An 18,591-nucleotide genomic window follows, 5' to 3' on the forward strand; every position below is an offset into this window, starting at 1 on the left:
CGATAAGTACACAAATTATAAGTACCCAGCTTGATGTATGTTCTCAAGCTAAGCTACAGCCACTTAGCAAGGATGCAGATCAAGAGACAGAATGTGACTAACATCTCACAAGCCCCCTCATACTCTCTCCCAATGTAAAGATCAAAGACGTCGACATATACTGGTTTTAGCAGCGGGTCCTGATATTCCGTGTAGGGTATGTAAATGGAGGCTGCCCATGGTGGCTTCATAGCTGCAGTGTAAGTGCACCGTTTTCTTAATGTTCTTTGCAAACACAACTAGGAGGAAAACTGAAAAGATCGACCAGAAATAATGAGTTTCCCATCTCACACGTTTTTTCCCCCAGCACCTTCCATGCCGGCTTATGAGCTCGAGACCCCTTTGAATCAAACGGACAATACGGTGACGGTCATGCTGAAACCAGCACACAGCCGAGGCGCACCTGTCAGGTACTGAGCAGAGGAGGTCTGGGCTGGCTCCAGAGAGATAGACACTAACATCAAACGGATGAATTTCTTGACTGTGTTTTCTAGGGATCCGCTACGAACATCAGTCAGCATGTAAACCCGTATCTTTATTAGCTCTAATTAAAAGAACTGACTCAGGAAAGGGAAAGTGCTTTGATGTGAGGTGATCAAGTATTATGTACAGAGTTTGATTCTGATGCAAGTGGATTGTTCTTTGAAGATAAGGAACAAAAGCCTTAGTCTGTTGAGAGGTGGCTTTAGTTCTAAAAAGTAATTGCTTGCTGAAGTTTAGTTACCCAAGGGCAGATGGCATTTTTATCCTGAGCTCTGTTCTTTAAAAGGACCTTTGGTTTTTTGCTTGTTTGTTTACCTGGGGTTTTAAGTCAGTTAACTTTTGGGAAATTGGCTAATTTCTCTGTTGAATATGTGGTGTATATTTATTTTTTTTAAAAGAAACAGATGATTGGAAAGAGCATTGTGAAGTCTTTATTCTAACATATTTATCACCAACATGTAGGCCCCATTTCTCATTCCATAATGATTTATATAGCTAAGAAATTACAAAGTGTAACTTTTACAGTGAATGAATAAAATAAATTTATTCTTCCTAGGAAGGAGCAAAAGAATGCCTGAATAACTCTTGAGTATGAACTTGTCATAAGCTCATTAATCTATATAAATGAAATTTCTACTTGTTTCAGAGGGATTTAGACATTCTGTGCTATCAGAATAGATTCCCTTCAAAATAACCAATTATTTTGAATAGCGTACCCCAAAGAAACATTTAACATTCCCATTTAAGGCTATATAGGGTTTGTTTCCATACTCCTTGTGTAGAATTTTATTTCATTAACCTTTTCAAACCTGGCTTTATGTGATCATGTTTTCAATATGGGATCATAGAGCAATCAGTTGGACTTCTTTCTACATGATAAGATATGTACAAGCTTCATTTCACAGAGTTAGCAGTAAAAACAGAACAGCATTCATTGATAGTAAAGTCTGCTTAGGGTGGGATCACAGAAATTTTTATTTGAAAAATCTAGAAAAGTTTATGAGACAATTTCTAGTTCACTCTGTTGACTTGACATAGTAGGAAGGGATTTTCATGCCAGGGATTTAAGACTGCCATTCATCAGCGCAGTCTGTGGGAACACTATGAAATATGCCAAAGCTCTATTCCAAATTTAAGATAGTATTACTGCTAGAAAAATGTAGCCACTGACACTACCTAGGCCCTTTGCATTGACGTGTGTGCAGGGCCACAAGGTTGCCTTAATCCAGATGACCTAGGACACACACTCATTAAATGACTGGTCAGGATCCGAGTGTATCTGTGACCATGGGGCAGACTTTTTTCACTCCAGAAAGTTGAAGTATCATTAAATGAAAACTGATGCTCTGACCATGGCCTTGGAAGCATCATTTTCGTGTGACCAATTTAAGAGTTGCCTGGACTCCGCAGCGTGGGCTGTTAGGACGGAAGTCCATGTCCTCCCGCAGGAGCATCACGAAAAAATGAAAGCATACAGGCCACTCACCTTCAAGGCCTCCAAACGGAAGGGATCTGAAATCCTAACCATTTCTCCAAAACAGCCAGTTACTCCCTATTCTACTCTGTTCTCACATGAACTCCTTTTCATTTTCTGCTCTCACCGCCTCTTTCCTTCAAACACTTCCAGTCGGATTTTCATGCACGTCTCTGTATAGATCTTCCCAAGTCTGAGTTTTCAAATAATATTCCTTTGCGCCATCTATACCAGCCCCCTCCCCAGTTCTCCTTTCCTTACTTTTTTAAAGTGCCTCTTGCATTCCAAACTACTATTCATATTTTCTTAAACATGCCTTTCTAAGGTATTATGCTGTTGCTTTCTTTTATACCTTTCTTGTTGTTTTTGGAAACTGAAGCCTTACCAGGTAGTTAATTGTAGATATCCTCAGGCTTTTTATTCTTAAAAAATACACATTCAGATGCTTGTCAGAGTGTTCAAAATACATAGCTTCACCACGTTTCACATCATTTCTTGAAGGCCGGTCTCTAACTCAAACATTTCAGTTTATGTTAGCGCACCGTCCTTCACAACTATCATGATGCCTTATTTCCATGCTCACCATCGCTCCGCTTTGATTAAATATCGTCTTGTTATTGGCTGAACATTCCTTGAATTTTCCAAGATTGCTTTTCATTGTCTTTCTTATACCTTCTTCTGCAATATTAGCATCTTGAAATTCATAAATGTACTATCCATGCTCATCATCTAAATCTACTCGAAAATCAAGATCAGTTCTTATGGGACACTATTCAGAAGCATTACAGGCAAACCCACTACAGATATCACCTTAACTGGAAGGATACTTATCTTAAATGGGTAAATATTATCGGCACACATTTGCGAATGGAAATTGTCTTGACCCCACCTGTTAAAAAGTTGTGTTTTTTGTTGTTGTTGGGTTTGGGGGTTTTTTTTGGTTTTTAGTTTTAGTTTTGTTTTTTTGTGGTTTTTTTTTTTTTTTTACAGAAAAGTGAATGTTCTTTTCAAGGGTTTTGGTATTACAGCACAACATAATGGGACTGATTATCTATTGAGTAGATGCAAGACCAATATATCTAGAAAGACTAGTTTGGAAAAAATGTCCATAATACTCTCAAACTAAATGAGGTATATGAAAATTTTCAATTTCATTTAATGTTTAGAGAAATAAGAACTCTGATTAGGGAATCATGGGGACCTAAAATATAAAGCCATAATGTAGATTAAAACATTTGAACACATCTGGAAATTTGCAAAATGCACATGTAATCAAACTGCAATACAAGAAGGCTTTTCCCAAATGATAAGATAAATACTTGAAGAAGGAGGGAAATGGAAGCGAACATCTGTTTGCTTTCCTGGATTTTGCACGGTATTATATGCTCAAAAATACTGTCATTGTGTGATTTCCAAAGCCAATTCTTTCAATTGATTTGATTTTTCTTTAATCCATAATCATTGGTGTTAAAAATTCAGTCCCACTTCATTTATGCTCTTCACTAAGTAAGGTGGTTCTGCATTGAGTCCATTACAAACACTCAGCTTGCTTAATGCGGATTCTTAAAGTTGTACTAAACTCTCAGCGTAAACAATTGCTGTCTTTTTATTGATCAACACATCAGCTCTGTCACATAAAATTATTTAAATCCTGAGATGACCAGGAAGAACACAAATTCCATCATTCTAGCTAGTAAACTAGCACCTAGGACAGAATTTTAATGTCTGTTCATGGATTCAGTTTTTTTTCTTTAATAAGACAGGGGAAAGCTTAATTTTCTTTTACTCATTTAGAGTCCCCTCATTTCTCTCTTTTCTCTCTACTGTTCATTACACACAGACACAAGCCAACAGAGAAAATCCTTGTGATTTGCCAGTAAAATAGCAGCTCTAAATAAAGAATGAGTTTTACACAAACCACGTGCTTTTCTTGCACTAACAAAAATTCGCTCCGTGGTTTTACTCTTGTGATGCACACTCCGTGAGCAGTGTCTCTCATTAATGATGTCTTACACGTTCTCGTGGTCTACAGCATGAGGCTCCGTCAGGTTGTTGCACCCTAGGTGATGGTGTTTTCAAATGACTCTCATTTTTGTTCTTTAGGCATTGTTGTTTCAGTTTATTCATAAATGTTTTGGAGCTATATATCTTCTTAATTAAAACTCAGTGCTTGAATATGTTAATTAAACATGCTGATATTCATTTCAGCGAAATGTTAGAAAATTACCATTTTAAGTACTCATTCTTTGATTCATTCATTCAGGAGAAACTACTGAGTGGGGAAAACATATAATAAGTTGCCTGTCCATGGGGATGGGAGGTGGGCAACAATCACAGCAGCAACCAAAACATTCAAGCTGATGCCTAAACGTGCGAGTACACTTTTAATGGATGGCAGCCACCTTGTTCTTCTAACAAGGGTAGTCCTAATTATTTTAATGCTCTGCTTTTACTGTCATTGGTAACTTCTTATACTATGGTTGTCTTCGCAATGAACACTTCCTCAGCAGTTATTTGCAAATTGTTACAGTTGCTGAGAATCAGGGCTGCAATTTTAAAGCAAATAGGAACTTCACTACATTATGAATGGGGAAGAGATGAGGCCATAAGGAAGGGGTGGAAGAAATACTTTGCCTTATTTTTTTTAAAGCGCGTGTCCTGCTAGGTAAGATTTCAAAGGAGACAGGGAATATTTTCTGTTAGTAAGAGGCAGGCATAAATGTTTTATTCATCCAAAACACTTTTGATTTAAAAAAAAAAAAGACTTGTACCATATAAAAACTTCAGTTTCATGTATAAAAGAAGAATTTATTTATTTTTATGTAATATTTTCAGGTTTTTATTAAATAGATTTCACCTTGAATTCATTACCGTGGTAGACTTGACAAATGTGTGATGTTTTCATTTACTCCTCTTTGTCACTTTCCCCTGATGCTGCTTTGCCTTAAGCAGGTAGCCAGCAAAAAGTGTACGGGCCTTAAAGCCTCATTGTTCACTTCTAGTATGTCCTGATTTACCCAAACTACTTAACAAATCTTTTGTAACAAATCAGATAGAAAATTAAAAATGTATTAAAGGATGCTATTTTTTTCTCATAACTGAGCTTTTTGTCCTTTGAAAATTCTATGCTGTGTTCTTAGACCAAGGTGAAGGACAGGCTTTCATGCCATGGAAGATGAATAGTCAGTAAAGCAATTGTATTTATCTTAAGAATATTTGTTATACTTCCTAAACATGTTTGATTTGATCCTGGAGCTGTATGGAAAACGGGATTTGTTCTTTCGGGGGCATCAGCTCACAATCATGTTTCCAGCTGGTTATCACACAGAAGTTTTTTATTAAAGGGATTCAGCAGGAGAATGTCAGGGAGTCTGTGAAAACTGCCACCTCAGATGGGACAGTGAAACAGATCTTTTAACAGTAAAAGCAAGGAAAGAGATCATTATTATTAATGAATGATAGGAGATAATCATGCATTTTGTTTTAAGAAGTTTCCTGGAGAAATTACACTTGTTGACATATAATTAATTATGGTTTAGGAAGTTTTATATTAGGAAGTATGGACCAGATATTAATTTTTTAAAAGTTCTTTTAAGGCAGTGGCAATGCATTTCATTGTCTACCATCAGTAAATCCAAGGAAAGGCATTTTCACTCCGTGAACACCACCGGCTTGGACATCCTGTTCTCTTCTGCTTCATGCAAGGAGCCTATATGCAAATCAACATTATGAGGTTCTTGTGAGGGTTAAAAGAGGTAGTTTGTTTGTTTTTTTTAAATCACTCCACACTGTACTTCATACCTACTAACTGCTGTATAAGTGTTTCTTCTTAGGGCAGCCTTTCAAACCATGTCGGTAGGTGGTTTGTGTTGTTTTTTTTTTTTTTCATAGGGCTAACTCTGGTCCCTCTCACTTTTCCTTGTCTCATTTTTTTTTTTTAACCTAATGGGGTAAATAGAAGGGGGAATGAACCATGAGAGACTATGGACTCTGGGAAACAAACTGAGGGCGTCAGAGGGGAGGGGGATGGGGGAATGGGATGGGCTGGTGATGGTTATTAAGGAGGGCACATATTGCATGGTACACTGGGTGTTATACGCAAATAATGAATCATGGAACTTTACATCAAAAACTAGGGATGTACTGTATGGTGACATAATATAATAAAAAATTATTATATAAAAAAATAAAATAAAATGCTTTAAACTAAAGAAAAATTTTAAAAAATCAATTTTGGAAAAAAAATAATAAAATAAATCTGATATCACAAAAAAGTCCTAGTTTTGTGTGAAAAATAAATTAAGGATTTAATAAGTGTCTCTATCAATAAAATCATACATAATAGCATTCTAATAAATTCTGGCATCTCTACTACATTTTGAAATTTTATTACATCTGGCTGCCTATTTATTTCTGCATTTGCAAGTTTTTCAGGAATTGATATTATAAATAGGTAATGAACCCTTCCCTGCCCCGAATTCTGTAGTACAGTTCTTTAAAAAGGTTAGATGTTTCCCTGTTGTCTCCTGAATCATTAGCTAATTTTGGTTATGGCCATCTCTACTGAATAAACTTAACCATAGAACAAAAGGAAACCCATCTTCTGCTTATAACCATTCTGAAAGTGAAATTCATAATCTGACACCAGTGGGGAGTCAGTGAGACACAGAACTCAGCTCAGTGAAGTCTAATGTTCTATTCACTGCTGAAGAATCTGATTCTTCCCATTTCTTAAAAAAATCTGTATGTACACTTGTGATTCAAGTACCATTTTATGGTCATTTAATCATTGTGATTATGTTAAAACTTATTCCCTAGATTCTAAAAATTATCTTTTTAATCAGAACAGTTTTGTCCAAGAATTTGATGTTGGGTCAGAGGAACCAGTAAAATAGTGATTTGCAAATACTTTTTTTACTTTTTCCCCAAAAGTTTATGACTTTATTTTATTTTCTTGTTAGAATGACAATATTGTCCTGAGAAAGGAAAAACTATCGTGCAAAACCTCACAATGCAGAGTTTACCTCAAGATCCAGAGATCCTGTAGTATAAATTTAAAGTAATATAATTTTAAATTAACCTGTTGTAAGGCAATGTAAAATTTCCATATCTAAACAGTGCTTTGCTCTAAATTAGAAACTGCTGAATCTGTCAATAATCGAAACCACTGTGACCTGAGACACAAGATAATGTCAGGTGTCATGCATCGCCTTTTAGGCGGGCAGGCAGAATCGCTCTTTCCTCCCTTGGCATATTCTAAGGAAGAAAGAGTAATATTCAAATAAATATTCTGTTTTATGGATCACATAAATTGTGGACCTAACTTTTCAAATGAGCCCCAGGATATAGGGAAAGGACATACTCCGACGTTAAATAAACCTAGTTTCAAATCCCAGCTCTCTCAATGACCAGCTATGTGACTATTGCCCGTATCTTTACAGCTCTAAGCCTCAGGTCCCTCATCTTTGCAGAGCAAGGTAATATCACCTTATCTCAGGGAGTTGTTAGGATTATAGTTATTAAGTACTCACTAGGTTTCAGGCACTGTGCTGAGTACTGGGAGCACAGAGGAGCCTGTTAGGGGCTCTCTTCATGGATTAGCAGTCGAGATGGGAGCGACCAGCATGTCATCTGGTCCCCTACTGCAGGGATGAGGACGGGCACAGAGAGCCCAAGGGGAGGGGGTTGTACACAGGAAGGTCAGGTAAGACTTCAGAGAAGCAGCTCTGAAGCCAAGCAACTGAATCTTGCAGATGGATATTGTCCAAGAGATGTATGTCAGGGGAGGTATTTGCAAAGGAGGTTAAGTGTGTGGCAGGGAATAAATAATGAGTGAGACAGATGAGTTCCAAAAGGGCAGGGAGGACTGAGGAAGTTGGCCTGATCTGGGAATGAGAAGTGTGTTACAATTAGAGTGGGCAGAATGGGAGTTGGGGGTGGGGCAGGAAGCCACAAGGCAGATCGGGGCTAGATTGGGCAGCCTTATGCTCCATGCCAAGGAGTGGAGATGTAGCCTTTGGGCTGTGAGTAGTCATTCAGGAGCTTTAGGCAAGGAAAAAAATGTGAGGGAGATCAGCCCTGCTGTGGGGTATGGCTTAGCCAGGGAGAGCTTAAGAGGAAGTGTGGCTGGTGGATGCGCTGAGCCCTTCCACTGTTCCTTTTCACTGGGCCCAGTTAGGACCTTGTTAACCTTTAGGCATGAAAGGAAAGGATCTTGTAGGTGTCACATGCTAATTTTTATTAGAGACAGGATTTAAAGAAATCAGAACCATTTAGTCCTTTTTAGAGGGAAAAATGTATTGACTAACCAAAGCAACTGGTGATATGAACTGTTTATTGTTAAAGTAGACACTAGAACGCTAGGAACTGAAAGCCGATCTTAGCAATGACTCTCTAGTCATTTATTGGAAATTACTCATTGTATGAATATTTTTAAATCTCAGTTTTCCTAAGCACTAGAAACATGGCATTATTAGTCCCCCTCCTTGGCTGAGAAGCTCCTGGATCTTTCTCTTTTTGCTTCTTTCTACCCTCCTTTTACTACATCACCCTAACTCCTTTGCATTGAACCTGTGCTCGCTGCTTTTGTGATGATTATAATTTGTGCTGGGCTGTGTATGCAATGCCTGCTGCATGGACACAGTGGTGGCTTTCCCCACTGAAAGCCAGAGTGCAGAGGCTTCTCTGAGCACTAGTATGCCTTGTGGATGGTTGTGGCTAGACCTTGGCTAGGGCCAGGGAAGACCCAAGCGTTTGATCGTACTATATCTTATTTCTGCTGTGCCCAAAGGAATTCATACTTCTCTTGGAAAAACTAGGTGCTTGAGATTGGAACTTCAGGTTACGTGAAAGCCTTTGAGTATCATGTACAGCAGAGGCCAAAAGTTATGCATGACTGTCTCCCTAGAGGTGAGAGGAGGTAGTGCTGTGCATTCCCCGACCCAGACTGACCAGCCGCCTAGACGCCATCCAGCAGGGTGACGGAGGTAGGCATACAGGTTGATCTCATTTTCCACTGACGGTAGAGAAAGTTACATGCTGCTTTCCCCCTCTATCTGGACCATCTGTAAATGTTAACAGTGGAATAATTTACAAGTGGTCTTAGTTGGAAACCCAGAACACCAGAAGGCTGCAAATGCCTTGAACTGAACACTGCGTCGCCTCAGTTGTGAATCTCAAAGCCGCTATGCCCTTTGCTCTCAGGGGCTGCTAGTTCTTCCTAATCACAGTTATTGATTCCAGGGAATATAAGGGATGAATTTCTAGAGGTGTTCTGAGCTAAGACTGATAGCCTTTGGGAGCGAAGATCTTGGAAAGTTTGACAAAGACTAATTGATTTGACTATAGATGTCTCGCTTTTACTTTTTTAAAGTGCTAAAATCACATATATGTGAGAGAAAAGATCCCAAGTTCTAAGAGGCTGATCGAGTCACGTGTGGGGCAGAGAGGGCAAGCCAACCCAATGCGCTGCTTAGGGCCACAGGCTTTCAGAGCTGAGGAGCAGCCCAGAGAGGGTGTGACCACTTTCCGGTTGTGACAGCACTTTTGATCCTGTTGTGGGGGAGTAGCCATATCATGAGTGTGGTTTTCCATCATCCTCTTCAGCAGAACATTTCGTCCACCAGTACATGTAAATACATTCAATGTAATTGTTGATGGCGGGAACACCAAAGCACACAAAAATTCTGACCTGCCTTCTGTTTCATTAAAAATGATTTCATTATGCATATTATTGTCTGATGCTTGATGGTCACCTGTATTTGGTTTTCAGCTACCTAACGAATCCTCACTTTGTCAGCCTGTTTGGTAGCAGAACCATCGGGAGCGCTGGGAGTTTTTCCGTATCACCACATCGCTTTTGTGTGGTTCTCTGTGTCCCAGTATTCCACTTCTCTACTTTAACCCGTTAGTGTTTTCCTGACCAGTTTTTCTGGAAGTGTTTTCTGCTCAGTGAGAAGCCCTAAGAGCTCTCTGCAATTATTAGTATCTAGTTACAATTCTTGCCCTTTGTCACATTGCAAAATTATGGAAAATTTCACAGTTGACGTTTGGCTGTTATTCATATCCACTGACCACTTTAATGTTCAAGTCACTGTGCTAAGATGGTGATCGAGCTGGAGAGAAAAGTCCAGAGTCCTCCAAGAGCGTCTAACAGAGAATGAAATCTCAACCAGGGATCAGAATACGCTGTTTAGGCAGAAATGCGAAAGAGAAGTAGGAGGTAGCCAGTGAGGGACTGGACGTAGGAATAGGGCCGCCCAAGAGAGTAACAACCTGGAGAAAAGCCTGGGAGAAGAGAAAGTAAAGAGATGTAAACAGGGGCCATCTTAGTAAATACAATTAAAAACACACATAGTAAATGAGGTTTGACCAGCACTCAGGAGTATTAATTAGATTTATGCATTTAATGCTGAAAGTGAGCATTTTCCTTGGCTAATCATTATGTGAAATGCATGTAAATGTAATAGGAACTGCAAAAGGATCACTAAATGATTTTCATAATTTAGTTCCTGAATATCATTCAGTACCTCAAACCTAATTAAGTGTGCAATATATGTTTATTGAATTGAACTTCATCTTTTTCTTGTGAGCAAAAGTAATTATCACTGAAACTTCTATAGATAAGAAGCCGAAGGACTGAAATCTCCTATTAACTAGCTGGACATATTGGGAACAAGAAGGATTTTAAATTTATAGTTTCATCCTTAAATAAAAGTTAAATACCATGTCCCATCCATATAGTACAGAAGCATGAAAGAATATCCTGCCTTTACCCTTGAATCAATTTATTTTTTTTAATTAGAAGAGAAATTCAGAAAAGCTACTTCAAATAAGCCATAACTCCAAATTCAGACTCCCTATAATCGTGCACGTCTGTACTAACTCCTTTGGAAGCCATCGTGCTTCTCACCTCTCGAGATCACTGACCGCCCCCCTTTTCTCCTTTACTTCCATTCTCCCATCACTGCCTTAGTTCATACTTTGCCTTTCTCAGCTCTCCAGTCCCCACTGCACAGCATGGCTGCAGGGATAGTTCACTCTCCTGCTTCGTAATCCATCAGGGTTTCGCCATTACCCTCAGGATGTATCCAGACTGTGTTTAATGTGGACAGTCTCTATCGTTCAGTCACTTCCTGGGTCAGCCTCCCCTTCAGGCCATCCTAAAAAGATGTAAATATGTGCTCAGCACTGGGAATATGCCAGATTGCAGTTGATGTGTTCTTAGCCTGGAATCTTCTTTCTTCTTCCCTCCTCTGCTTACCCACCACCCCCAACACACACAAATGATGGGACTGTAGAATTTTTAATGGGGCAGAGATATGACTGCATTTGCACATTAGATCAATCACCAGGGCAGGGCCATAGAGGAAGGAAAATTGACGCATGAGGCTTCCTGGCAGAAAGCTAACAGGTACCTGGGTGGGTGCTTCGATGCCATGACCCCCACCAAACACAGGGGCTATCGGGTGGGAGGAGGCTGGCAGGTGCTTCCATGGTACACTCTGAGTTTTCTCCAAATGACTAAAGTTTTACTTAGAGTGAGTGGAATCTGATGTCTCTAATGTAAATCATTCTAGGACTTCATCTAATTAAAGAACACTCGGCATGGACCAGAAGCTTTCCGTTTGTGACCTTGGGCTATTCTGTGAACTTTGGGCCTTTCTTCAGTTCTAAAACTGGAGGCCAGTACACATTCCACCTGTCTCATAGCCTTGTCATGAAGAATAATTCAGGCGAAAGTTCTTTGTAAACTGAAGTGCTCAAAAGGGGTAAAATTATACCAGAATCTGCTTAACAAAGCATGTTGGCCACATTGCTGTTTAGTCTGGATTCCTTTATTCCCTGCTTTTGATAATAAACTTCAGATTTCTAATCATCACTGTCCTTTAACATTTATGCCCCGTGTGCTGTGATTATCACTTAAATAGGATCTATGTTCTAGGGGTGCGTGGATGGCTCAGTCAGTTAAGCCTCCAGCTCGTGGTTTCGGCTCAGGTCATGATCTCAGGGTTGAAGATCAAGCCGCCACGCTCAGTGTGGAGTCTGCTTGAGATTCTCTCTCCCTTTCCCTCTGCCCCTCCCCCTCCTCGCACACTCTCTCTTTCTCTCTCAAAATCTTAAAAAAAATAATAACTAAATAGGCTCTATGTTCTAAAGGTAACACAAGTTTTGACATTAATTTTATGGAAGTTGTAACAACTGTGTGTGTGGTATTAATATGGTACATTCATTCCATAAAACCATCAAAGTTTCAGAAGACCTTGTGTTCTGTCAACCACTATTGGTTGAAGTAGTTACAGGTAACAGCTCTTTCCTGGGAAGAAAGGCACAAAGGTATTCAGAATCACAAACAGTGCCCCCAACTACCACGCCCAGTCTGATGGCCCTGGGTTTAAATCCCGGTACGTGTTTGCACTGTAACCTTGGGCAAGGCATGTAACTTTTTTGAGTCCTGTTTCCCTCATCAGTCAGATATGAATAATCATCTACCTGAGAGGACAGCTGAGAAAATTAGTAACAGTCAGCAAAGCACTCGGGATAGTATCTAACACAGATGTTATCTGCTCAACGTAGGAAAGCTTTTCTTATTTATTAATGTTGCTATTCTGGCCTGTTATGATGGCAGTAACATTAACTAGATAATGTGGCAGCCCCTTTTCTTCTGCGCATGACTTGGGAAATTTTCTAGGTCTTACTATAATATTCCTGAGCTTCAGTTATGATCTGAGCAGTTTGTCATACAGGAATAATAATTACGATAATCAAAAGTGAATAATCATTGTGACCTGGACTGAGTAGCTATCATGCACTCAGCCAGTGCTCAGTCCTTTACGAAATGGTTCCTAACCATCAAGGGCAAACATCCTCGTCAGAAGCCAGCATCCTTGTGCACGGGAGGTACTAAGGTCTGGGGAGGTGAACTCTCCGTGCGCAGCCCCACGTGACCAGCGAAGCCACGTGCACGTCAGGCACGTGCTCCCTCCCAAGAGTGTCCCTCTCCCCGCCTCAGCCCACAGACCTCTTCCCTGCAAACTCTCTCGGGAACCAGCCTGGTTCTGCCTTCTTTTGCAGTTATGGGTCACATCACAAATTAATATCTTCTCTTCATTGTCTCTTCTAGTGTTAAGAAAAGATGTTAACTACACCTTCAATTTTAGATTATGATCGTTAGAATCTTTGGGGTTTATCCCTGTTACTTCCTGGAGGTTAGGAGGGTTTTTTTCTTGTTTTCTTTGTTATTATTTTGAAACCAACTTTTGTTTAATATTTTGGTGAAGCCCACCTTCCGTTACAATTTCCTCATTGTTTAGCAGTACAGCTTTGAGTTCTTGAAGGACTTGTATTAAACAAATTAGCTTTATGTATTGGATTGTTTAATCAAATTAATCAGTCTTTTTTTGTTTTTGATATGTGTGTTCTTTCTCGTTTCACCATTCTTAATAGTCTCCAGAGAATGAAGAAAAAAAGATACCAGTTCTTTTGAAATGCTTATTAGTGGCTTTTTAATTGCTCCCTCTTATTTCTTAAAGAAATGTGAACTACAGGACCATCATAAATTTGGGGGCTAAATTTTCTTTTGTCAGTGCTTGAACCTTTTGAAAGGTTCTATCTGGTGCTAAAATTCTTTAAGGAAAAAAGCTCTAAATATTTGACTTCCAACCTAAATTTTTTTTCCTTTTTTTCATTGGGATACACATAATCACAAAGACCAAAATGTCATTCAATGATAAAACTTCAATTTTATATTACTATATTGGGCTTGTTTTTTTTTTATTACTTATTATAGCTGAATTGCAACAGTGTGTGTTAACAAAAGGTGCTAAATCTCTTATTACCACCACCACCACCATCCTTCCCCCACCTGATTTTAGGTGAATTTTATTGTATTAAAAAATAATACTCTGGATTCCTTTACTGTCAGGAAACAAAGATCATTTTTATTAATGTTGCTTCTAGGATGACAATGTCAGTCATCTCTTTGAAAATTCATTTTGGAAACTAAGTTTGTTCTTCAAGAACCCTTGAAAAGAAGCTTTAAAAATGGCAGGGGAAGATAATAATAATAGAGTAGATGTATTTGAGCATTTATACAATGAAACTTAATTTAACTTTCCCTCAAACTCCATTTCAAACTTGCTTTTGTGCATGAAAATATAGTGCATAGCTTTCCTTCCCCTATTTTTCAAATTTTCTTCTCTTCAACATAATCTCCTCTGAAGGATTCTATGTATTAGATCAGAGCTCCAGTCTTATTACCAGGGCCTCTGCAGCAGGTGCACCAGCGAGCAGAGCCGCCATGCTCAGGGGATGGCAGCTGGCCCTTCCATAGAGCAGAGAGGCTGCCGGTGGACAGGGACAGCTGGAAATGGCTCTCAGGGCCAAACTCTACAACCACCAAACACCCCCAGTCCCAAAATACAACAGAACACAGCTGTACGAGCACCTGAATGGCTCAGTCAGCTAAGCTTCTGCCTTCAGCTCAGGTCATGATCTCACGGTCCTGGGATCGAGGCCCGCATTGGGCTCCCTGCTCAGCAGAGAGCCTGCTTTTCCCTCTCCTGCTGCTCCCCCTGCTTGTGCACTTGCTCTCTCTCTTTCTGTCAAACAAATAAATAAAATCTTAAACATACACGCGCACACACACACACACACACAGCTGTAGTATTTTGATTTGACCTTAATTATTAACATGGATATCAATTGAAATACTGACATTGAGAAACTATGGATCTCATAACCTGAGAATTGATCATACAAGGCAGAGAGAATAGTTGCAAATTTGCCTGACAGCAATTTGGAGAGAGATAGAGTGGAACGGAGACCAGGACTGCATGTTTGTTGGCTTCTTTTCCCACTGGCCCCCAGAGAGCAGAGGCAGCTCGGTTCTTGGTCCTCACCTCAGGCATCACAGGTGGCCATGGGGGTCCAGACAAGGAGCCTGCTTGTCATGCTCTCTAAGACAGTTTTGCTAAGAGCTGGGCAGTATGGAAATTGTGAGGAAAACCCTGACACTCTTGGGGTTGCTCTTGAGGTAACTCAGGGAACTTTTGGGGCAAGACTTGGGGAGGTGGCCGACCTAGGGCACAGCGCATTACCTTCAGTCTTCTGTACTATTGATAAAGGGTCCTCACAGGTTCTTGGAAGCTGTTGCAAGCAGTCATTAGTGAGTCTGAGGTTAAAGCTTGTTGGAACTTTGGTGGGGTTTTGTTAGCACAAGTGGTTGGAAAGAATGGGGACTTTATATGGAATCTGAAGACATTAGCTTTTTTTGTTGTCATGCCTTTATTTTTAATTTGGGGAGAAAGCTGGTGGGCCTAGGCAGTACAGCAGTCTTTGGGTGTTACTGGTGGTAATGTTTGGGGACTAGGTCCAGCCCAGATATCCTCAACGAAGAGATGCTGTAAGAGGTTGGTGTAAACATCGTCACTCCTCCCTGCATTCCATTACACTTGGTACAAACCCAAATCAGGTCCCTGTCACAGAAGTTCTTTGTTTGAGTAACCTATTTCTTATACCCTTAGGCTGGTCTTCTCAAGGACAGAGTCAGTCTGTGCCTAATTCTTCCTCTCATTCTTCCCCTGTGCCTGTCACAGTGCTTAAAACCTGAGAAATATTGTAAAAAGGAAGGATGGAGGCCACATGCATGAAATAATCATCTTCTCATGTATTGATGTAGAGACTTACCTGATCTTGTGCCGGGAGTGATAAGATATTAGATCTTGAAAGGGCTTTACTGGTCAGTCCATGATTTAGTGGCAAAGCTGGACCGAGTTATCTATGGTATGGTGACTCCCAGTTCAGTGTTCCCTCCACGGCAACCCCCCCTTTGGTTCACCTGCCTTTGGGGTAGTGGCATTTATTTTCCAGCTCCCCTAGCCTGCAGTATTATTCCTCTTAGGACTGGAAGATTCTGAATTGAATATAATACAAACATGCACTAATGAAAACATTTAGTGCAGCTTTGATGGTATTTGATTTCCATTTTTATTCAGATCACTAACGCTACTTAAAAAAAAACATAGTAGCTGACCTTGAATTATAATTTTTACAATCATATGTTTGTTATGAAATTGTGATGATTAAATTATGAATAGCTTAAGTGAAATAAAATCTGCAAAGGAAAATATCTTCATTTTTTAAAATGGGGAGAAATCATTCTTAAAGAGGTTCCATCTAGGACTAATTTACTAGAAATTTGGTGCCTGTTGTGAAGATTAATAACAGGTGGCCTTTTACAGAGCTTCTCAGCCTGAGTCTAATGTTTTAGTTGTTCCTTTATTATACCAAACTTCCATAACTAAAAGATTTTTTTTCTTCCTGCCCTTTGTTCACAATATGGAACTGTAATTGACTTCATATTTCTCACCCAACCGTTCAGCTGTAATTAATATTTTATTATATCAGATTTTATCACTAACTAGCAGAGCAGCAGAGTATCGGACTGCACGCTCAGGCGTGCTTACACATGCACACATATATGCGTGCACACACGCATGCACACACACACACACACAGAACACCAGTAACTTACGGATGCTAGGCAACCTCCTTGTAATGAATTATGGCTGAGAGAACATAAAATGTATTTGTGGTGTCCCACAAATATTCCAAAGCAATTTATGGCCAATCTTATCTGGAACAGAGCAGGACAAAGAGAAATTAAAGTTGCTAACATTAAATATTCAACCCCCCAGATCTATTTATGCTGTGCGGTGTGTTACCCAGTGCCCACTATCTGTGCAAAACGAGTTACCAGTCGTCATTTAGTGACTTGATGAACGGGACTGTGTCAGGTCAGCAACTCTCAGCACTGGTGTTACAGGAAGAATCCTAGTCGTGATGATAAACATATGGAACATATTGAACTGACCTTTTATCCCCCTAATTGTTAACTGGTGATAATATTTTTAAAGCTTAGTTTAGTGTACAATGTTGTTTGAATTAGTAGGGTGTCATTCCAGTAAGTGCTGACAGGTTTAGGAAAAGGGAAGGACCAAACCAAGAATAGGAAGAAAATAAATTCTGTGTTGTTGCATGGCAATAAACTTTAATTACACATTTATTTTACATGCTTTGCATCCAATTTATACTTTCATTTTCTATTACCCCCAAAAAAAATAATCTTCAGGAAGATAGAAATACCAGTCTTTATTTCTTTCTTATACATATAGAATAGATGGTTTTACCAAAAATTGCAAATCAAGCTAAAAAGGCACTCTTAGGTACCATGAAATGAACAATATTCTAAGTCCTTGAAATGATCAGAAGTGCGGACTTTAAAGGATTAGCAAAAGCAACAATGAAATGGATCATTAACTTCTCTTGCTCTCCCCCCTCCTCCTCACCCCCTGTTCTGCTATCCGGTTGGATAACCCTCCAATATTTTATGCTGATAAGAAATAGAATAAGTGGATAAGAAAAATGGACTTACACCTAAGGGTTTAATCTTGAAATGAATTAAGACCAAATTTTTAAAGTCAATTTCAGCTCTGCAGCAGGCTTCCCCTCAATGTCTTCAAAGTTAGAAAAAAACAAAAATATCTCATCACATTTGAACTTTCAAGTTTAACAGAGTACATGAGAGATGTTCCGATGTTCTTTCTAGGTTATACTTCATGTGCTAGTCTATATAAATGCAGATTTCTTACTCTCCTTGTAAAAGTCTTAAGAGTTTTGTTGTAGGAAAGCCTCGCATAAATTAAACTTTAAATTTCATTCCGTAGGAAAGTTATGATATAGTGATGTCACGTTTTTGGCGGACTCATTTGCACGATGGACTGTGCCTTCATATTGCAAATGCCTTGGAAGATTTTATGTTACTTTAAATTCTGGGATAGTGGTGGAATCAGGATAGGGGCGTTGTAACTTTAATAAACAAAGGGAGCATGAGTAATACATGAAAAGGATAATAGAATTTTAATTCAGCTCACTAAGCTAGAAACTTCTGCTTGCTTTTCCATCCTCGAGATCTTGCTCTTTTTAATCATCTTTTTAGAAAAACCATTCAGAGAGAAAGATTTTCAAAGCTACTTTTTGAGATTGCCGTTGTGGTTGGACAGATTTTATGAAATTCACTAGTGAAATGATGTCATTTGCACCAATGAAAAACGTATCAGTCAGAGAGTTCTGTTGAGGTGCCATTGACCTGGATGCCAATAATGCGTTAATTTCCATCAGGAAGACAGCAATGTGTGGCAATTGGGCAGCAGATAGGATTTAGCTATTTTTCATTAGCGCTTGGACGTTGATAAAGGGGAATGGAAAAGAGCTGCTTGACCTTTCAGTGCTTAAATTATTAAAGAGCAAATAGATCTGAGGTCTGGATGCTTGCAAATCTAATTTCTCTTGTGGAGCAAGGAAGAAAAGACATTTTGGGTCTGAAATTGCTCTAGTCAACTTAGTTCTTCCTTTAATATATCTGAAGATGAGTAGATGGTAGCCATTTAAAAAGTAATATATCTGAAGTGGAGTGGAGTGTATAACATACCAGCTGGCTAAAATGGGGGCCCATTAAATGATCATTTAATTCTCAAATTTTCATCTAATCCTCACAAAATTCCTGCTTGGAAAAATTAATTTCTTTCACCCATATC

General features: G+C 39.3%; 1 protein-coding gene across 1 annotated transcript in view; it reads left to right on the forward strand.

The window, feature by feature from the left end:
- PTPRM (protein tyrosine phosphatase receptor type M) overlaps positions 1–18,591 on the forward strand; it is a 749,396-nt gene that overhangs the window by 472,590 nt on the left and 258,215 nt on the right. Inside the window, exon 12 of the mRNA XM_040632384.1 lies at positions 347–449. Coding sequence (XP_040488318.1) covers positions 347–449 — 103 coding nt within the window. The remainder of the gene's footprint in view (positions 1–346; positions 450–18,591) is intronic.

This window comes from Ursus maritimus, unplaced genomic scaffold (assembly GCF_017311325.1).
Source record: "Ursus maritimus isolate PB19 unplaced genomic scaffold, ASM1731132v1 scaffold_18, whole genome shotgun sequence".
NCBI classification, from domain to species: domain Eukaryota; kingdom Metazoa; phylum Chordata; class Mammalia; order Carnivora; family Ursidae; genus Ursus; species Ursus maritimus.